The following is a 20,213-nucleotide window of genomic DNA, read 5'->3' on the forward strand; positions in this document are numbered from 1 at the left end:
TTCAATAGTATAATTATCCTTTTAATTATTTAATTAATGATATGATCCTTAAACAAAAGAGTAAAACAAATTAACTACTCGATGAAAGAAGAATCAAAATGTCAGGTAAATGTGAGGCTTGTCTTATTTTCCGCATGCATTGGGCAGTCCTTAATTCATTTGGCTCAATAGAACTCGATAATTTTAGCGCAAATATTTCGTAATTTTAGTATTGTACTTCAATATTATGTATGGGAATATAAAAAGTAAAGAGAAAATAGCATGATTAGAAAAACGGTGTGAAATAAGTAATTCATCACTAGGTTGATAAATTCAATTATTTTTTATTAAATAAAGTTATCAAATCAACAAATATCGTTTCGATAATGCTTATTTGTGCTAAAAGAAATCATTAACATATTCAAAATTCAGTAAGCAAAAAATAATTATATTCCAAAATTTTATAAACTAAAAAATCTCGACTCCGTCTATAATATTATTATCTTTTGATATATAGATGATTTATACATATGGTACATTGGATTAGTATAGAATCTCCTCTCCTTTTGTTGAAAGCAAAGCATCACAATTCACACGTCTTCTCATAATTATTACCAAAAGATTCTAGATATATATAATAATAATTGGAAAAAAAAAAAATCTTTTACCAAAAAAAAATGTTTAGTTGGAAAAGGAAAATTACATATAATTGAGATTACATAGAAAAATTATGTGTAATTGGGATAAAGAAATAACAAAAATAGAACTATTTTAAAGAATGTTATTACTAGATAAGGGTCTTCCCCTTTTCCAAAGATCACACCAAGAATTTTAGAAACCTCATCGATAAATCTTTGGGGATCCTCTTCCACTTTAGAGCCATGAAATTCAGGAGGGTTCATTCTAGCAAAATCCTTAACCCTTGAAGCAGCCGAATTCACATTAGGATTGACTGGAGCTATCACTTCTCTATTGGCTTGAGCCGTCACGACTTGAGCCAACATTTGGATAGTAGACCTAAACTCCGCATGGGTCACATTCTCAACCACGGGATCAACCGGAGCATGGTTAACTTGAGGAGCTTGATTACCTTGAAGAGCTTCCTCATTCACATTGCCACCTTCCATTCTTCTAGCGTTAGCCCTTCGTGTATTCATATCCTGAAGACACAAGAGAAGGATTAGGAGAGGGACTTTTATAGAGTTAAATTCTAAGGCACGACTTAAGAGTAATGAAAGAAGTGAAACTTCCTAAACATCTTATAGCCTCTCATTCATAAGTGTGACATGCTTCACACTCATGAACAAGACTCTACTAGATGTGGCTTATGAGACATCATCCTAGAATCATTCTAAACCTTGTGCTCTGATTACCAAGTTTGTCACGACCCAAGGGTACCCCCTAGATGTAAGGAAGGATTGAGTTTTATTTCATGTTTTGCTACTTGACAATTAAATTTAAAGGTCATTGGGTCGTCTACTCGTCTTTACTTCACTTTCTTTATATCTTGAACTTGAATAGTTATACTTCCTTCACGTTTCAAATGAAATATAAGATGACAAATCTTAATAGTTCAATTGATCATTGTCTAAACTTTTTTAATCCTAATTACCTTTTTTTTTAATTAAAAGAAGAAGAATGAGGTAGAAAATTCCTTTATAACCGCAAAAATGCAAAATAAAATAAAATAAAATTACAACCATAACGCACAAAGTGTGTATTTGTAATTAATTAATCATATTTAAGTAAAAAAGAATTATACCTATCACACGTTATAGAGAAGTCAAATACACATCGATCGAGGCAGTAACATTGCGTGCATATCAAGACTATATTTTATACACTAACAAGTAAAAATATGTAAAATGCTATGCTTAATAAAGAAAAAAAAAAAATTTCCTTTCCATAAATAATGTACTCCTCTTAAAATATCAAATTGTTTTGAGAATTGTTAAAATTCGTAATGAAAATTAAATTTTATTTCATGTCTCGCAACTTGTTAATTAAATTAAAAAGTCACAAATTCATTAATTTAACCTCAAAACCAATGAAAAATTTACTACTAAAAAAGAAGCATCATTAACAAATTGATGTATTAATCATTAAAGAATTTATAATCACACGTTAAAGAAAGTCAAATACACATCGAGGCATTTTGGCGTAGCAATCGAGATTTTATATATATATATATTTGTAAAGTATAATTTACATTAATTATTTTACGTCAAATAAATTAAACTTATCATAGTTAAGCGATTTGACGAAGAATATATATATTCTTTGTCAAATGTATATATCTTCTTTTGAATCAATTCCTACAGCTAAGCTGCATTAAGTTGTATTATTGGAAAGCAATTTGTAGGGATGTACCTAATGCCATTAATTCAGTAATCATATTAATTGTGTGGGGAATTATTTTATTAAAACCAATAATTCTATGATTTGGACTATTGAAAAAGACTTTATTCCATAATGTGAATGAATCATCATAAGATCAAGAAAATTACTACTATTATTTTTATCCAACAAGTGAAGTGAATAATATTTTATTTCATAATTAGAGATTTCGAGTTTAAATTCTGCATAATACGGAGACACTTTTATAAGGATGTGAGATTTATTAACGCGAATTCAAATCTAGTTCGACACAAGTGAGAAATAAAAATAATTGCTTATTTAATTGCATTTTTCACCATATATTAAAGTTAAATTCGATTTTTTTTTTAGTTTCAAACATGTTATATGGTCCATTTTAAACAATTATTTATTTATTTTTACTCATTTTATGGCCTTGTTTATTCGAAGAGCAAACAATTAGAGTCTATTTAAGGTGGAAAATGGCACCAAAAAATAGCAACAAAAACAGTCAAAGAAAAAAGGGCTCAAAAAGCTTTTCTTCATCCTATTCCCTCAATACCAAATCACTCAAAAACAAAAGGGAAATTATAGTGGGACAGTATTTTTTTTTAAAAATTTAATCAAAAAATTTGAGATTGAGTTTGATAAATAAAGTCATTTAAAATATTTTTTTGGTTAAAATTTGGAATAATTATAGACTATAGTTAAAATAATTGCGATTCAGGTTCCTTATTAGTATACGGAAAACTATCTCTCGAGCATATGACTAAATGAAGCTCCGATTGATTTGTAATATCTCTTTTTAGGTTATTATTTAGATTTTATCCCATTTATAAAAAATATATAAACATAATTCTTGAAAAATTATTCTTCCAGACAACATTTGAATATTGATTGGTCTTATTTGATAGGATTTACGCGTTATCAATTTCTGAAAATGTATCTCCATTAATTAAATTATTTCTGACCCTATCTTTGGATTTTTATATTATTGGTACACAATCTATGAAGGTCTTCCCTACATATATTACAACGTTCCACCCTTTAATAAATAAATTTTAATGGTCGAAATGAAACTAGGGACTCTTTTTTTCCACCCGGCTTCCGGAGTCCACATTGGAGCTCCGACTAAATCCGAATCGCGCACTGCAAGGTCCATTCGGAGGTGGCGCTGCCAACAAGATTTTCTCCATACTCGGGACTCGAACCTGAAACCTCTAGTTAAGGGTGAATCACTACCACCAGTGCACCACAATCCATGTTGGTGAAACTAGGGACTTGACTCCACCGTTTCCTTATATATTGTTAATACTACAAATCAAATAATGTACATACATCTAATATTTTTTATAATAACTTACCAAATTTTAAATTACCAATCAATATTTCCCCATAAATTATTTAGTCTATTAAAGAGAAAAACTTTAAACCATAATCTAAAAAAATCTTACAAATTTCTCAATATTATTTACTAAATATCTTTCCAAAAAAAGTCAAAAATCACTTATGAACTAGTGTTGGACATAAATCATATAAAATCATAATATTGAGTCAAACATAATAAATATGAAATAAAATATGATATTTCATATTTATTTTTAATAATTTATTATCAAAATTGAATACCGAAAACATCGAATCAAACATCGAGCGTTCATAATAGTTGTAACAACCCCTTCCCCAACCAAATATACCCCACCACTCACCTTCCTTTTTATTTGATGATTGTGAATGTGAAAAGAACAGTAACAGAGCAAGTGTCGGTGGCTTGGTGCCTAAATAGCCAATTGTGCAACCATTATTATTAGTCACATTAAAAAGCACATTTTTTTTAATAAAGTAATCCTCCTTGTGACATTCACAATAAAGCTAATCAAGAAAAGACTCATCCATCAAAAGTCGCGGTACAACGGATGAAACTGCTTTTTATCTTAATTCATGTTATTGATTTTTAATTTTTAATATGTAAAAAATCTTAATAAGAGTACCTTTTTTGAATAAATTTTATGTAGTACGAATTTTAATTAGCATGTAATACGAAAATTAGTTAGATTCTAATATAAATATTGAACGCTTTTTTCTTAATTAAGATTGTCGATTTCAAGTTCTAAATATGTAAAAAATCTTAATGGGAGCACTTTTCTTGAATAAATTCTATGTAGTGCAAATTGAGATTAGTATGTGGTACACGAATTAATTGAACTTCAATATAAATATTAGACACGAATATCAATATTCTTTTAAGAAAAGACTGATATCCCATCTCAATTGTTGCCATGTAATATTTCTAAATAGATCCTTTATAGTGTAGATCCAGATTAGTATGTAGTACACGAATTAATTAGATTTTAATATGAAGGTTAAACATGAAAATAAAAAAAAAATGAGCAAAAACTAATACCCTACCTCAATTGTTGCCACGTACATAATAGTGCAATGAATGATAATGTTTTTTCTTAATTAAAAGTCTCGATTTTAAGTTAGGAATATATAAAGATACTTAAAGGGATCACTTTTTCTGAAAATCCAGATTAGTACGCAAATTAGTTGAACTTTAATACGAATATGGACACGGAAATCAAAAGATTAATACCCCACCTCAATTGTTGCCACGTACATAGCGGTGGATGTACCTTTTTAATTGTTTTTCCATGTTTTCTCACTTCAATGAATCTATCCGTTGTTTGGCTGTAATTGGTGTAAACACCTTTGCATCTTGATAGTTGATAAAGACGAACCATCCCCAAAGCATTTACTCTTCACAGAAACTAATTTTTGTAGCAGTAAAATCACTTCAGAGGGGCAGCTGTAAGCTTGCTGTTTGCTTCTTTGGTTTTATTATATGCTTTGATTTTTGGTAAATGTGTTGATATTATATGGAAGGGAGATAGGTGTCCCCATGTGAGATGCTTTTACTGAGGCTCATAATGATATTGGCCCCTCTTTACTCTTCCTACTGATTCTTGATTTCTTTCTCTCTTTCTTCCTTGAAAAAAGACTGTTTTTTTTCTTTCTTGTATTCCTTTCTTTCAAGTTTTTGAGAGTTTTTAGGCACACCCTTTTCTTTATATGCTTTATATTTTCATTAGGGGTTGAGCCAAAAACCAAAAATACACTGCAGCAACAAGAAGAAGAGAAGAAGCAGCATGAGTGGAAATCATAGAGGAGGGGGTGCTATGGCTGGTCTTTTTGTGGTTCTTTTGACTGTTTACTTTACTACTTTTAGCCATGCCTCACCCACCATTCTTTCTGTAAGTTTCTATCTTTTTGTTTAGATTTTGCTTGTCTTGTGTAATTATAAACATAGTTATTTTGCCTTGTTGTTGTTTCTTGAATGTACCCTTTTCTTGTTTCCCTCTGTTTTGTGTTCTTTGTTGGTAGATGGAGAAAGAGGGTGATGGAAAAACAGTAAAATGGCAATCTTTAAGTTTCTTCAATGTAGCTTTTTTATGTTTTCTTCTATTTTGTGTTCTTTGTTAGTGGTTTAATGGAGTTGAATGGAAAAGGTAGATGGAGAAAGAGGGTGATGGAAAAGAACAGTAAAAATGCAATCTTTAAGGTGAAAAATGGTTTTAGAGTGAAATTTGGGGAATTTGGATGAAAATGGTCATCTAAAGATTAATTAATTTTACAAGGGTAGGTAAGGGGGTAAAAGATTTAGATCTTAGGGTTGGCAGAAATGGAAGTGTAGATAGTGTGAGTGTAGGTTTAAGGGAGTGGACTTTTCTATGTGAGGAGGTAAGCATTAGTCTTGATTTTTTGGTGGATATGAGCAATTGTGGAATTTTTTTTGGATGTGGAAATTAGGGTTTGTTTACTAGCATTGTGGAAAGAAAGTTGTTTTTTTGTTAGGTGGATTTTGCTGATTTTGTAGTATCTTTTGATATCAAGACAGCAGAAAAGTGAAGCAGAAACTGGCAAAAAACTATTGTTTTGGTATAATTTGTAAATCTAGCAGTGATTGGTGTTGTTTAAGGAGGGATTTGGTGAGTCACTAAAGTTGGATCTGTTGACTTTGGACTAGTTAAGTGTCATTTCTTTAATGGTTTCTTCCAGTCTTAAACCCGTATTCATGCCACTTGCCTGGTTCTCAGGAATGGGAAGTTTTTGGATCTGTTGACTGTACAGTCTGTATGGAAGAATTCTCATGTCATTGAAAAGATCTGATTTTTCAGTTAAATTTTTATATATTTGGTAGATCAACACAGTCAAAGAAGTTGCTATTGCCCTAAAATAATATAATAATAATAATAAAATTCTGTTTGGTGCAAGATGATTATACTTCTCTTTCAAAGAGAGGAAATCATAATTTTCTGGGAAAAACATCACATGCATATCCTATCCCAAAGAAGAGGAAATAATCATTCTTTTCTCAAGCGACAAGCAATAAACTAATCATTCCTATCCATGGTTTTGGCTTCAATGTCAATTGGAAGTATTCAAACTTAAAGGCTTGATGTAATGTTATACTATGGTCTCTACTGTTGCAGTTGCTACTGCATAAAAGGATTGAAAAGGGGTAACTGAACTTGGGGTCTGCATAACTTTCTTGAATAGAACCTAACATGGCTAGCCAAGCAAACAGGATATAACCAAAGAAATATCAAGGTTGCCATGATTATTCCGGAGTCTGAATTACATGGACTCTAAAAGGACTAGAGAAGTTCGACTAAACGACATATTTAGATTCTTTTGTTCCAATTCCGAAATTCCTTGTGATCTCTTTGACAAACTTTAGGAATCTGGTAAATTTGCGTCCATAAAGAATAAATTACGTGCTTTTGGTGTGTATCTATGTAATTATGTCTGGAACAATCTAGAAAAAATTGATTGTATAGACTTATTTGCATGTGCAGGATTTGAATGCTCCAAAATTCAGGCACTCACGTCTTGCGAAGAGTGCTATACAACGCCAAACTGTGCGTAAGACCTTATTGATCACATTCACTTGTTCCTCTTAAATTAACTTCTGTTCTCCTGTCATGAGTTTGTGTCTTGCTTGGTTTCTTCTTTGTCTTTAGTCCAATGAAGAACAGTCACAACTTTGGACACCTTTGGAACACCAAGGATGGAAACCTTGTTCTGAATCTGATGCTGCCTCCAGTGAGTGTCTATGATCACATCTAAAATTTACATCTAGTTTCAAGGCTTGCTGTTAAGCAATAACTCGATTGAGCTTCAGCGTGATCTTGCCGTCTAATTTTCCAATGACTAATTACTGTTCCTTGCACTATGCAGCAGTACCTGAAAAATTTGAGGGATACGTTCAAGTGTTCCTTGATGGAGGACTAAATCAACAGAGGATGGGGGTGCGTATTATGATTCCTTTGTTTGATAGTTCATAGAAACAACATTAATGAATAATGATCAACTCCTTTGATTATAGAAACAAGCTGTTTGACCCTTCATTACTGACATCTATATTTCTTGGAAAAGATCTGTGATGCAGTTGTCGTTGCCAAAATTCTGAATGCCACACTTGTGATCCCTCAGTTGGAAGTAAATCCTGTTTGGCAAGATTCAAGGTATCTTAAGTATAGTGCTAAAATTGGTTTACTTTCAACTTTTAAGTATATATACAAGTTATCGTCCTCTTTGCTACAGCTCATTCGAGGACATCTTTGATGTGGATCACTTCATCAATGCATTGAAAGACGACGTAGCTATAGTCAAAGAGTTGCCTGATGAATTCTCTTGGAGCACGCGAGAATATTATGGCGTAGCTATCCGACCTACAAGAATCAAGACTGCTCCAGTTCATGCTTCAGCAAATTGGTATTTAGAGAATGTGTCACCTGTACTGCAGAGGTTAGTCAGAAGATTGTTTTTGTTGAAGAATTTGGTCTAGTTGTATGATAGTCATGTAGACTGTGTTCAGTTTCAACCCACCCGTATGACAAAGTAAATGTATAATTGGTAAATTACTGGCAGGATTTAGTGCTCAAAACTTAAGGGAATTCTACAAAAGTTCCACTGCCCAAGATTTTACTATTCATTTTAAGTTGTATGTTCCCTTAAACCAAAATTTAAGTCAGGCATGGACTATATTTTATGTGTTTGATTTATTTCTTGATATAGTCATATTCTGTTCGTTCAGTTATTAGCTTCTGCAGATAGTAATTCTCTTATCAGCCTTTTGCTGGAATTTGTGACATTGCTTTGTATATTAATATTTTATGAATGGATCAGTTATGGAATCGCTGCCATAGCACCATTTTCTCACCGGCTGACGTTTGACAACATGCCCAAGTACCTCCAACACCTACGATGTAAAGTCAACTTTCAAGCATTGGCCTTTGTTCCGCACATCAGACAACTCGGGGATGCCCTTATCACTCGCCTGAGGTTTCCTCCTAGTGAAGACAACATGGTTAGTAACAACTACCTCAGAGAGGTTACTGATCTTAAGCCCAAACAAGGAGGTGGCAAGTTTGCTGTTCTTCACCTTCGCTTTGACAAGGTAAAACACCTTACTGTTGTTGAACTACCTGTCCTGCAATATCTCCCGATCAAATATTAGTACATCCACTTTCCTGAAAAGATCAGCTTTCCTTTACTGCCTGTTATAGGCAATATAACACTACTTATTGATGAATATTTCTCAGTACCGTATTTTTTAGTCAATTTTACTCCACCCAAAGTGTCACATAATTTAAGAACCTTTGGACTTGTTATCTCTCCAGGATATGGCTGCTCATTCAGCCTGTGATTTTGGTGGTGGCAAAGCTGAAAATTTGGCTCTAGCTAAATACAGGCAAGTAATTTGGGGAGGAAGGGTCATCAACTCTCAATTTACTGATGAAGAATTAAGGAGTCAAGGACGGTGCCCATTGACCCCCGAAGAAGTTGGATTGCTGCTGGCAGCTTTGGGATTCGACAACAACACTCGTCTATATCTTGCCTCCCATAAGGTCTTCACTGAAGTTCTGCATTTATAGAAACAATATGCCTTTCTTTAAGGCTAGAATACTTGAAGTAAGCCAATATCTTCGTGTCCTGAAGCTTGTTCATGTTTTCTCTAGGTTTATGGCGGGGAACGCAGGGTTTCAGCCTTAAGAAGTTTGTTTCCCCTGATGGAAGATAAAAAGAGCCTTGCTTCTTCTGAGGAAAGAGCTCTTATCAAAGGAAAGGCTTCATTATTGGCTGCAGTTGATTATTATGTTGGCATGCACAGTGATATTTTCGTTTCCGCCTCCCCTGGAAATATGCACAATGCAATGGTAATCATTCAAATCTTTTCATCTTCTAGTTTCACTGTGGCTTGCTATACCGCCCTTAAGAATCTACTCCATTAGTTGTTAGTCATTTCTTTCAAACATGTTAATAGTAGATTTAAGTTACATACACTGATAGAGTATAGTTTAACTTGTAATCGCAGGTTAGTTACAATTACCTGATTACTCCCTCTCTGTTGTGCCTTTTTAGTTGTTTTTGGTCTGACACCTTTCTAATCAATAAAAACATTTTAATCTTGAACTTGCCAATTAAACCTTAAAAGACATGGTTTTATAGCCACAGAAATATCGTGACATTGAATCACTAGCTTCAAAAGTCTGTCATTCTTTCTTTGTCTACTCGAACATCTTCACGTAAAATGAAACGCGCCACTCCAAGTGCATCACATTAAGTGGGACAGACGGCAGAGATTTACCCTAAGTGATTTGTTGATGTCACTGTTCCTTGCATGTATGCTCTGCACTGCTTTCCTATTAGTTGTCATCTTTTTTTTTCACTGACGTTTTTCCTTTCTGTTACTACTTTGATTTGCTTCACTCCACGAGGTAGGAGTAAGGTATGCATACACTGGGTATGTTGTTGATTTGGCTGTGTAAATAGTTCTTACACGGTCAATGCACAGAACATAAATGCCGCATTATTAGGCTGGCTATATGTGGTCCACACAGCTAATGAATAATACACCTACCTTGAAATTGACAGGTGGGACACAGAACATACAACAATATGAAGACAATAAGGCCAAACATGGCATTGTTAGGCCAGCTTTTCTTGAACAAGACACTCACTTGGCCTGAGTTTCAAGAATCAGTAATTGAAGGGCACCAAAACAGACAAGGCCAAATCAGACTCCGCAAACCCAAGCAATCCCTCTATACATATCCTGCTCCTGATTGTATGTGCCAAGCTTGAGAGGGCCTACCATATAGATCTTTATTATTATTTGTTTGGTCATCACATTATTGTTTATTATGCCTTATATTATAGTTATAAATAAGATGCCACCCCTTTTGTTGACTTGTAGGGGTAATATATATTTATGTGTCACCACGTTGAGATTTACGGTAGGGGTGGAAGGAATATGTTGTACAATATATGTGTGTTACTCCTATGAAGAGTGCATATACAGATAGTAGTATTCTAGTCTTGACAGATATATTTTACTATGTAATGTCAGTTCTTGTAGTTTAATCAAAAGGGTGGTTTGTTTCATTTGGTTGATGTAGCAGAGGTTGATAATTATCAAATGGCAACTAGTGGAATTGATTTCATTATGTCTACACTATGGCTTTCAACTAGAAGTTAATGAAATTGAAGTATCTTTAATGTGCAACCAAATTCTTCTCAAGCCACTTCAACTCTAGTTTTGGTTTTCTATATTCAAACTCGAAAACCCCCTTGCAGAGCGGGTCAAGGGTTCTTCGTTTTCTATATTTAAATTAGAGACCGCTGGTTAAGGATGAAATGCAGAGAATAAGGATAAACAGTTGGCAAGATCTGAATATGTGCCTTTCACCTCATTGAAAGTTTAGAAGCCTTGGATACAAAGTAGGAATCTGGATCTTTTATGAATGATGCCAAGAACAAATTCCTTGGACTTATAGTGATCGTTAATCACTGTTCAAATTTGATAGATTCACTCACGAAAACAAGAATGAAGTTTGTTGACTATCTCTGGTAGGATCATTGATTAGATATAGATTACACAAATGGCAAATACATGTGTGTGTGTGTCTGCTGTAAACCAGCATGACTGAGAAAAATGACAATTCCTATAGAAGTTGCTCAACCAGGCCAATAACCAAAAAAACATGCCACTGGAGGATCAAACTGGACACATGACAATAATACATACATTAATAACCAATAGAAACTAACATGATTAACTCCTATAAGTTGACCAATTTTATACTAGAGTGATAGGCTAAATACTTCACTATCCTGGACATCAAGACAACTCTTTCAATGGACCAAGTAACATCAAATTTGGTGTTGACAATGAATAAGTGTCACATGAATTGTTAGTGAAAACATAGTCGAATCAATTGTCGGTTGAGGGCCTTTTACCAGACTGATCGGGGGCCGTAGAATTGGGTCGGTTGGAACGCTGTCCATCTTGTTTATCTTTCTCTGCAATGGTAGAAGCATTACTACTACTACGGCTAGTAGCCATTTCCTTGGATTCTGCTGGATTTGGTGGTGGCAACAGCTCTTCTTCAATTGGAAGGGTTCTTTTTGAACCCTCGAGAGCAACACCAAGAACAATGTTCTCTTCCAATGCAGGTTTCGATGGCACAGATGGTTGTGTGACTTGTGGTTTTTCATCCTCTCTTTTAGATTGTGAAGTAGATGGGACATTTCCTGTTTTCTCTCTAACATCTGATGGAGAAGTTGCGGAATTATCAACTACATTGGTCGTGCGACCACTTCCCTGGCTTACCTTCTTAACTTGCTTGTTGCTAGAGATGTTCTCTGGAGGATCTTTGGAATCAGAAGTACCAACTTCTGCAGACTTTAGCTCAGCTTTTGGGACCGGTTTTGAAGTGTTTTTCACTGTTGCTTTACTCGGTTTTGGATCCGACGATGCTTTGATGTCATCTTTGGATTCAGCATTTGCCATTTTGTCAACTTTGGGATCAAGTTTCAGGTCAGAAATTGGCACATCCTTACCATTAGAGTTAGCTGGAAGTGTTTCTTTGATTTTAGGATCAGATGCAGGTCCGCTCTTGGTTTCAACCTTGCTGTCAGGTGCCGGTTTCATGGTAGACTTTTCCTTGGTGTCTTCTTCACCATTCACACGAATTGGTCGACCTTTTGTGCGATCTTCCCCATTGACTTTATAAGATGGCTCAATCAGTAGCAACGGACGAGTTGATGCTGCTCCACGACTGAAGGCAGAGTCATATGGCATGTTGTCCAAGTCAGCATCACTATATATTTTCTGAACAGTACGGATGGGAGTGGCAAGCCGAGCTCGGTGATGTCGAATGACTCTGAGAAGATCTAACAAAATAGCTTCCTAATGTCATCCAAGAAAAAAGAAAAGGTCAAAACACAACGTTGTGGATCTCCAAATGAAATGGAACCAAAACCGACTAGCAATAGCCAATAAGAAGTATCCTTCCTGAAATTAAATGACCACTACACAGGTAGGTGCCAACTTTCATCTCAGTTCACAAATTCCATATTTCAACCATCTCTTGTTAAACAAACATATGAAACAGCAATTCGCTATGTATTTCATGAGCAGATTATTCGTAATATGCAGAAGAATCGTCTGATAAAGCAACCTTCAGAAGCCGAGAAATTACTTATAGCTACATTCAAGTGTTAAGCATCTCAGAAGACAAACAAACCATTGCCTTCTTTTTCCACTCTTTTCTGGATAAAGTAAACTTATTGCCTATTGTTCATGGGCTACAAGGCAGAAAATAGAAAAGAGCACATCTCATTGGACTAGATGATTAATCCCCAACAAAAATTTTTGTCACTGGCACCTACAGAACTGTGGCTTTTCAATTACTTGATTTTTGGGGAGCAAGTGATGGGAGGGTTCGGGAGAGAAGTGAACTTCGGCAAGGAACAATCAACTTCATTTGCATACATACATGGGGATTTTGAAAGAAATATTTTATCGACAGTTTCCTACCATTGCCAGGATTAATACTAAAGTTACAGAAAGCAGTGGGCTTCAAATAGAGGATAGAACATTTTACTGTTTTACTAAATATTCTGGATTACAGAAACTCTTCATATAGGATTTGTAGCAGGATCTTCACTCACCTTGACACACAAGTATTCTTCAAAGTGTGATGTCTTGACAAAGCAGGATATTAAGATCTGCACAATAATAAAGCAGATATTTATAAGAGTAAATAAACCACCAGCGGAATAGCATTTCAAGAATGTCAAGCAACTTTTCATGTGAGACAGAGTACATGTTGAGGAGCATAAACAGCCCGGTCCTCGAGAATTTCTGAGTCTCTCACTTACCTAACCATACAAACACACACACATGCAAACAACAATTGGTTCCCTGACATACAGAGTATGCTAAATGGATGGGTCAGCCATAACCCCAAGTAATAGCTAATTGAAAGCAGGCAAGCAGAGTGGACTAGGTTCAACTGGACCATGAAAGAATTTTGCTTTTTAGCAAATGGAAAGATCATCAGTCAATTAGATAAACTGCCATTACATAATGAACTTAGATAATATTCACACACTGCTTTCCAATTATACTATACACTACCTTGAATCAAAGAAGGAGAGTGGTACTTCTTTACTTGCTTTAAGTACCAGTTCTCAAGGTAAATAGATCACGAGGGGTACTAAGATAATGGTCTCACTGATACTCATGAAGCACAAATCTTCAGTAAATGGGCACCAAGTAGTGTGCCTTGAGTTTACATAATTTGCTTCTTTCTATACATCCTGCTCGGGAACTGCAATTCAATCGATTAGTTTGGAAGACAACCCTAATTCTTTGTTAAAAGAGTTTACCAACTTCAATTAAGATACAATTCTAGCCCATTATATCTGGAGGCAACAAAAGCAGCAGCCACGATTATGAAATTACTCTGGGTACTCCAGATCTAGAAAATTGCAAGCAGACCAGACATGCTCTTACACCCTAGAGAGAAGTAAAAGCACCCAAGATAATTTTCAAAACATACTGGTTCGACAATCATGTAACTAAAGCAGCCTTTACACTGATAATGACAATCCATCCAAAAGTCACAAGATATTAATAATCAAACATTGACACTAACCAACAGGGCTTGATTTTCAGGGTTGACATTCTCCAGGAATACTCTTCTATGTAACCTCTGTTGCTCAACTTGGGGATTCTTTGCCAAAACTTTGCGCATGTCAGCTACAATATTCTACAGAAAGTCATGGTAACATAGAGATCAAACATCAGTAGTATAACTTATTTTGCTGTATTTTCTTGGCTACAAGAGTGAAGTAATGCTCACATTTATCTTACTGACATCCAAATGACTGATGGCTAAGTGAGTTTTAATACGCCAATGAGTTTTCTGAGTCAGATTCCGGACAACATTAACTGTAAACTTGTGGTTTGGAATGTGAATAGCCTCTCGATCCTCGCCTCTTATGATTGTAGGGGACCACCAACCCACATGCTGCAGAAAACAGATAGAGAAATTATGAGTCGCGGAAAAGTTAACAGAAAAGTGCTAGAGGAAAAGGCTCATACATTCTTCTGATCTCAAACATTAAATACTGGTTTTTTCCCTCAAGCGCAAGTTCATACCTCAACTGTGCCAGAAACTTCATAGCCTTCAATCTTGGTTTGAATCCATTCATTAAGGACAAACGGACGGGTGGCATGGATCATGATACTTGAAAGAAAATTTGTGAATATCTAATAACAACATCACAAGAATAATTGCATTACCATCTTCATCGAAACTGGAACTAGAACTATAAACGGCCGTTTCCATGCCTATATGAAGATGAGCTTGAATAATGGTGTTATAACCAACAAGTTCAGCAAGATAAACTATGAAACAGACCTCGCGACCAGCAAGTGTCAGCAATACTGTCCCAAGTCCTCCCGCCGTTAGCCATTTCTGTGTAGAGAAGCCTAGCAACTCCATGAATAATGACGCAGCTGCGACCCACACTGCAGTATAAATAGCTCTACCAGCAAACTGGAAGCCCATCTGCCAAGAAGCAAGACACCCATATATGTACAATATATCAATTGAGACTAACAAAAATTACTTTCATCAAAAGAAAAAAATAAATATAAAATGACACTAACTAATCCAATAGGTGCAAAGAATTCTTACATTTCTAGTATCATTTGCATCACTTGTCTCCATGAAAAACTTCTGTGCTTGTTGAATAACACTGCATTCAATCATTCAAGGTTTACTCTTAAGAAGATACAACAAACAGCTATTTGTGAAGCAACGAATACATCGGTATAAATAAATTTTGCCTACAGAATACAGAGAATACTGAGTGCCATTCTGTCAATCTCATAGAGAAAAAGACATTTAAGCAGGTAATCTACAAACCCCTAGAGACAGTGTAGTCAATACAATTTCGTGTATCAAATAGAAAAATTTATTGGAGCAAAGTTTGGATATGAAGGCACTTATTAAGCAGCATTACAGCTTTACCAAAATGGTATTATCAAACATGTGATTATTGTAAAATAAGTAGCATCCAGCTTTTTGACAAAATACTACAAGAAAGCTTAAGAGATGCTCTCCACCCCTCAACCCAAAGCAATGTAAGAGGCCTTTTGCTCTCTAATTTATTCCAGTGTATCTGACCTGGTTCTCCATCTCTAAGATATTAGATAAATACACAACACTTAGGCTAGTCTTGAGTCATAATTCAGCAAAGTACCCCTCTTTTAAACAATTAACTTATTACTTTAAGCACATACCATATCATTTCTGATATAAGATGTGTACCAATATAAATATCTCAAGACTTTCTTCACTTTATCTTGCTGCAACTTAATGCAGTCATCTACTAGAAGGGAGTATAAAATAGAAAGCACAAGACAAATGCCGACATATGGACAACTTTTAAACCAATTGCAATATGACAGTCCAAGTAGACAATGTCAACACAAAAACGCTTGAAACCTTAGAATTAGACCACTGATTTTAGTACAAGCATGATTTCTTTATAACGCCTCAAAAAACGTATTCTGCTTCAGAATTTTTTCAATTTTTTTTCATATTTCATCATCAAATGTTGTTTAAGTTTAGTTGGTTGAAGAAGTTCTATTTAAAATAAGTCATACTAAAGATAAAATACACCTGAACCATATAAACTGTGCTCAAAATATTTTGATTTTCGAGCATAGGTTTGACTGCCCTAACTATGGCAGAATATTTCCAAGATGTTAATGAACAAGACGTACTTCTAGTTATTAACAATATCTTCCATTTTTTCTGAGTGGTAAAGCAGAGCAAAATTTGGTCAAAAGAATGTCATTTTGGAGTTCTATCAACAATATGCTTGTTCAATTCCCGTCATTCACCCGTAATTCATTAATATTAAAATTAGATAAGCGATTGGCTACAAAGGGTTTTTTTTAAGATCTCCAGAAACCACACTTACCTGGACAAACAATATGCAGAGGCGAGCACAGTAGACAATGATTTTACAAAATTCAGAAGCCGTTGTTTAACAATTTGACTAGCTTCTGTTGGTAGCACCATGGGGTCTAATGCTCTGCAAGAAATATATTTCATGCATCAGCTTGCCATCAAGAAGTAAATCAGTCATGAGGAAAGATCTCTGCTTGCAATTGAATGAACTAACCTGCAGACAAGCATTGCCCCAGTCCACAACAGCAAAGGTTGAAGATAAAAGGTCATAACATAATATGTACCACTCTTTCCCCAGCTGTTATCACTCTTCTGCACCATAATCAGGCATTGTTGTCAAACTAAAAATAGACGAAGAGGGATATGTACAAAGAAATATAACCAAAACAAACATACTCATACATGAAGGAGTACATTTCTACTTTGACGCAGAAATGGTGCTAGACCCCAAACTGCAAAAGTAAGGATTCCAATTGCCGGAAGCAACTTAAGCAGATGTGGGCTTCCTTGTAAGCTATTGTATGATCTGCATGAATCAACAATAATCTTCTTCATTAAAATTTATGAGGGAACAATATAAACTACGTTAAACAGGTAAAAGGGGTGAAATCTAGCAGCCGATACTAAAGTATGTGCATACAAGTTGGAATTGTGCTATAAAAAAAACTATTGTTTTTTCCTCAAAATAAGCAGGCAGACCTCATCCTATTTACTATGGTTAGTAAACCATTTCAAGACGCCTAAACTCAACTTCAATATATTAGATCTAAAAAAGTAAAGGGTTTCACCACACAATGTAGATAGCTGCTTTAACTTAATTTCTTAACATCTCTGTTAAGATACTATAGCTATCCTCCTAATTCAAGCATTATTCAAACTATCATCGTCATCTAATCTTGAATTTCGATTTGTTCATCTTTACCCAGATCTATTCATATGAAGGCTACATATAGTAAATAATACACGCGTAGTCTTCTCTGATTGAACACAAACAAGAATTACCTTTTCAGTATAATAGCAGCATTCTTTACAGAAATGTCAAAAGCTTGGTCAGGTTTTAGGAAAGAATTACACTTGAACAAATTGCTTCTATATGGGAGCACATGTTTCTTCACTTGCAATCCTCTTAAGTGATGGATACTCCAAGAGTCCTGCCGCTGAAAATGTAACATAACAGAAAATTGAGTTTAGAACAAATTTCTGAAGCCAAATACATTACCACAATTGAATGACAGAGAAGATATCAACAAGGAAAAAGCGCAAGCACCCTATTTGCATAGATTACACTATCGTAAGAAATAATACCCATTGAGCTAATTCTTTTACTACAAGATTGCCACCTTATTTTTCTCTTGGAGTTTTCTCTTCTTTCTTTTAACCGGGATAGTGAAGGCAAAGTGATAGAAAGTTCCTCTAGACCTTTCTTCTTCTCCTTTTTTTCCTTCCTTTTTTAGACCTTATGAGGAGTGAGGACTCCATTTCTCCTTTGAATTGTTCAATCATTTACAAGTGAACCAATATCTATAAAATGAGATAAACAAGACTGTTTTCAATGCATGGGTAGGAACGGGATGGGCAAGGGGAGACGGGGAAAGAAGTTAAACACAATTTACACCAATCTTTTCTGAAATCCAAAGAAGTCATCCACGTGCAATCAAAAGTACTTACCGATGAAAAAGATGACAGATTCGTGCAACAAGAATGCCACCTGCTCCTTCCAAGTGTGTTCTATAAGGAAGCAAGTGGAATTAAACCAAATAATATAAAAGAGTTAATGGTCAAAAAATACCTAAAGTATCCCTTTTTTTCAAGTTTCATACTTGAACTATCATGTATTTGAGTTTCCTATCTACCTGAACTATGACCAACTATTTATCAAAACACACCTCAACTATTAGTTGTTCCCTTTTCCTACATGAAATACCATCATCGTTCAGAACGATAGGAAATATGAACAACGTATGTATGTTTTGATGAATAGTAGGTGATAGGTATAAACTCGAAAACACGGATACTTTAGGTGTTGTTTCCTACCATTCACTCAATATGGGAAGAAGATTTAGTGATGTAAATAAAACATATAACCAAGTCGAAAAGGTACCTGTATAGGTGAATATTTCTTAAGGCGCTCATGGTTCTTGCAAGTCCCCAAATAATGGGACAACTGCAAAGAACCCGCAGCAGCCATTATTGGACAAGGCTAAGCAAACAACCAACTATCACTAGCAGCATAAGATAACTAAACTACTCCACATTGATCAAAGAGTCTTCCTAATTACAAAACAAGGATAGTGATGATTCCCCCCTCAACCTCTACTTCTCTTGAAAAATATCTGCAAAACCCATAAATGAAAACATCATCAGAATTGAAATTAAGTCACTAATATAACCCTAGTCTCAATTCTACCCTAAAAATCAGCCTTCAGAAGTGGAGTTTGAATGAAAAATCAAATCTTTTTACATGGGTATTTTCTTTTTTCACAGAATTCAAATTTCTACTAATCCATTTCCAATAAAAACTGAAAAAATACAGAAAATTGAAAATTTTAAGCCAAATTGAGCAAAAAAAACCCAACTTTCAAAAGAAAAAAGAAAAAAGAAAATAAAGGAAACTACCAAGAAGATGAAGATGATGAAACTAACCTTGCCTACCGGAATACAGAGAAAGGAAGAAACCTTCAAAACGACGCCGTATGTATGATGCTTTGTAAAAACAAGGGAAGAAAAAGTTATGGAGGTGGAAGAAGAAGAGCAAAAATGTGTTTTTCCCAAAATAAAAATTAAAAAGTTACATATAATTGGGACACGTGGCATATTGGGAATAATATTTCCAATGGAGGGTACCAATTGGGAAATTTGAGGTTGAGGTGCTAGTTTTGTCCTTGTTGAAAACACCAAGTTCAATTATGGAATGACCAATAATTTGATGATTGGCCGTTCGATAAATATGTATATATATTATACACTAACTATATACTATCTATTATTGTTGGTATCCACTTTCTGGTAGTAGGAGAAAGGTTTTGAGGCTTTTTTTTTTTTTCATTTGGTAACATTCATAATGTTAAGGAAAAATGAGAATTTTGTTTAACGGGAGAATTTGTAAGATACGAATATTACTTTAATATTTGTGTAAACGTTAAATTATGGTCTTTTTTGATAGCTTTGTTAGTTTTCTTTAGAAGCAAAAATTGGGAGAAATTAAGGCTAATCCAAACTGAAACCACTTTCTATATTTAATAGTATATATATTTCTATGGGGTAAAAAAGGAGTTAAGAAGTTGTGTTCATTAACATTGATGAATAATGAATAATAATGAAAGGCTTAGGACCTTTCCTCTTTCAAAGGGACTAGAAGAAATGCAAATATTGTGAAAATAAATAAAAGATTAGTGAAATAAGATCTATAGATCATAAGACAAAAGACTCGAAAGGAAGAACATTCATACTGGCGTTTTATTGAAATCCTACATACCAAGTGTTTGCATGATTTAACAAGTTGCAAACAATAGCAAGCTAACTCCAAGTTAGATAGCT

The 20,213-nt window shown here is 34.6% G+C and overlaps 2 protein-coding genes across 4 annotated transcripts; one reads left to right on the forward strand and one right to left on the reverse strand.

Annotated features, from left to right (window-relative positions):
- The first annotated feature begins 5,032 nt into the window (after nt 1-5,032).
- Nucleotides 5,033-10,813, forward strand: LOC125837287 (O-fucosyltransferase 39). Of its 2 annotated transcripts, none has more exons than XM_049516452.1 (10): nt 5,033-5,588; nt 7,194-7,256; nt 7,359-7,440; nt 7,576-7,646; nt 7,774-7,862; nt 7,942-8,145; nt 8,527-8,797; nt 9,021-9,248; nt 9,360-9,557; nt 10,276-10,813. In XM_049516452.1, exons 1-10 carry the CDS (start codon nt 5,484-5,486, stop codon nt 10,483-10,485), a joined length of 1,521 nt encoding a protein of 506 aa, XP_049372409.1. In that variant the 5' UTR covers nt 5,033-5,483; the 3' UTR covers nt 10,486-10,813. The 2 variants fall into 2 exon arrangements, with proteins under 2 accessions (XP_049372409.1, XP_049372410.1); XM_049516453.1 differs by having other exon boundaries at nt 7,579-7,646.
- Nucleotides 10,814-11,311: 498 nt separating this feature from the next.
- Nucleotides 11,312-19,396, reverse strand: LOC125837061 (mechanosensitive ion channel protein 2, chloroplastic). 2 transcript variants are annotated; one of them, XM_049516201.1, is made up of 14 exons: nt 19,320-19,396; nt 18,778-19,009; nt 18,345-18,404; nt 17,679-17,833; nt 17,079-17,202; nt 16,891-16,988; nt 16,687-16,800; nt 15,393-15,453; nt 15,114-15,263; nt 14,852-14,962; nt 14,553-14,720; nt 14,346-14,459; nt 13,357-13,413; nt 11,312-12,592 (listed from the first exon to the last, which is right to left on the reverse strand). In XM_049516201.1, the coding sequence occupies exons 2-14, from the start codon at nt 18,862-18,864 to the stop codon at nt 11,615-11,617; spliced, it is 2,277 nt and encodes a 758-aa protein (XP_049372158.1). In that variant the 5' UTR covers nt 18,865-19,009; nt 19,320-19,396; the 3' UTR covers nt 11,312-11,614. The 2 variants fall into 2 exon arrangements, with proteins under 2 accessions (XP_049372158.1, XP_049372159.1); XM_049516202.1 differs by having other exon boundaries at nt 16,891-16,985; nt 19,320-19,373.
- Between the last annotated feature and the right edge of the window lie 817 nt (nt 19,397-20,213).

The sequence above is a fragment of the Solanum verrucosum genome, unplaced genomic scaffold, assembly GCF_900185275.1.
Source record: "Solanum verrucosum unplaced genomic scaffold, falcon-dt-bn FXZP01000165.1, whole genome shotgun sequence".
Lineage (NCBI taxonomy): Eukaryota > Viridiplantae > Streptophyta > Magnoliopsida > Solanales > Solanaceae > Solanum > Solanum verrucosum.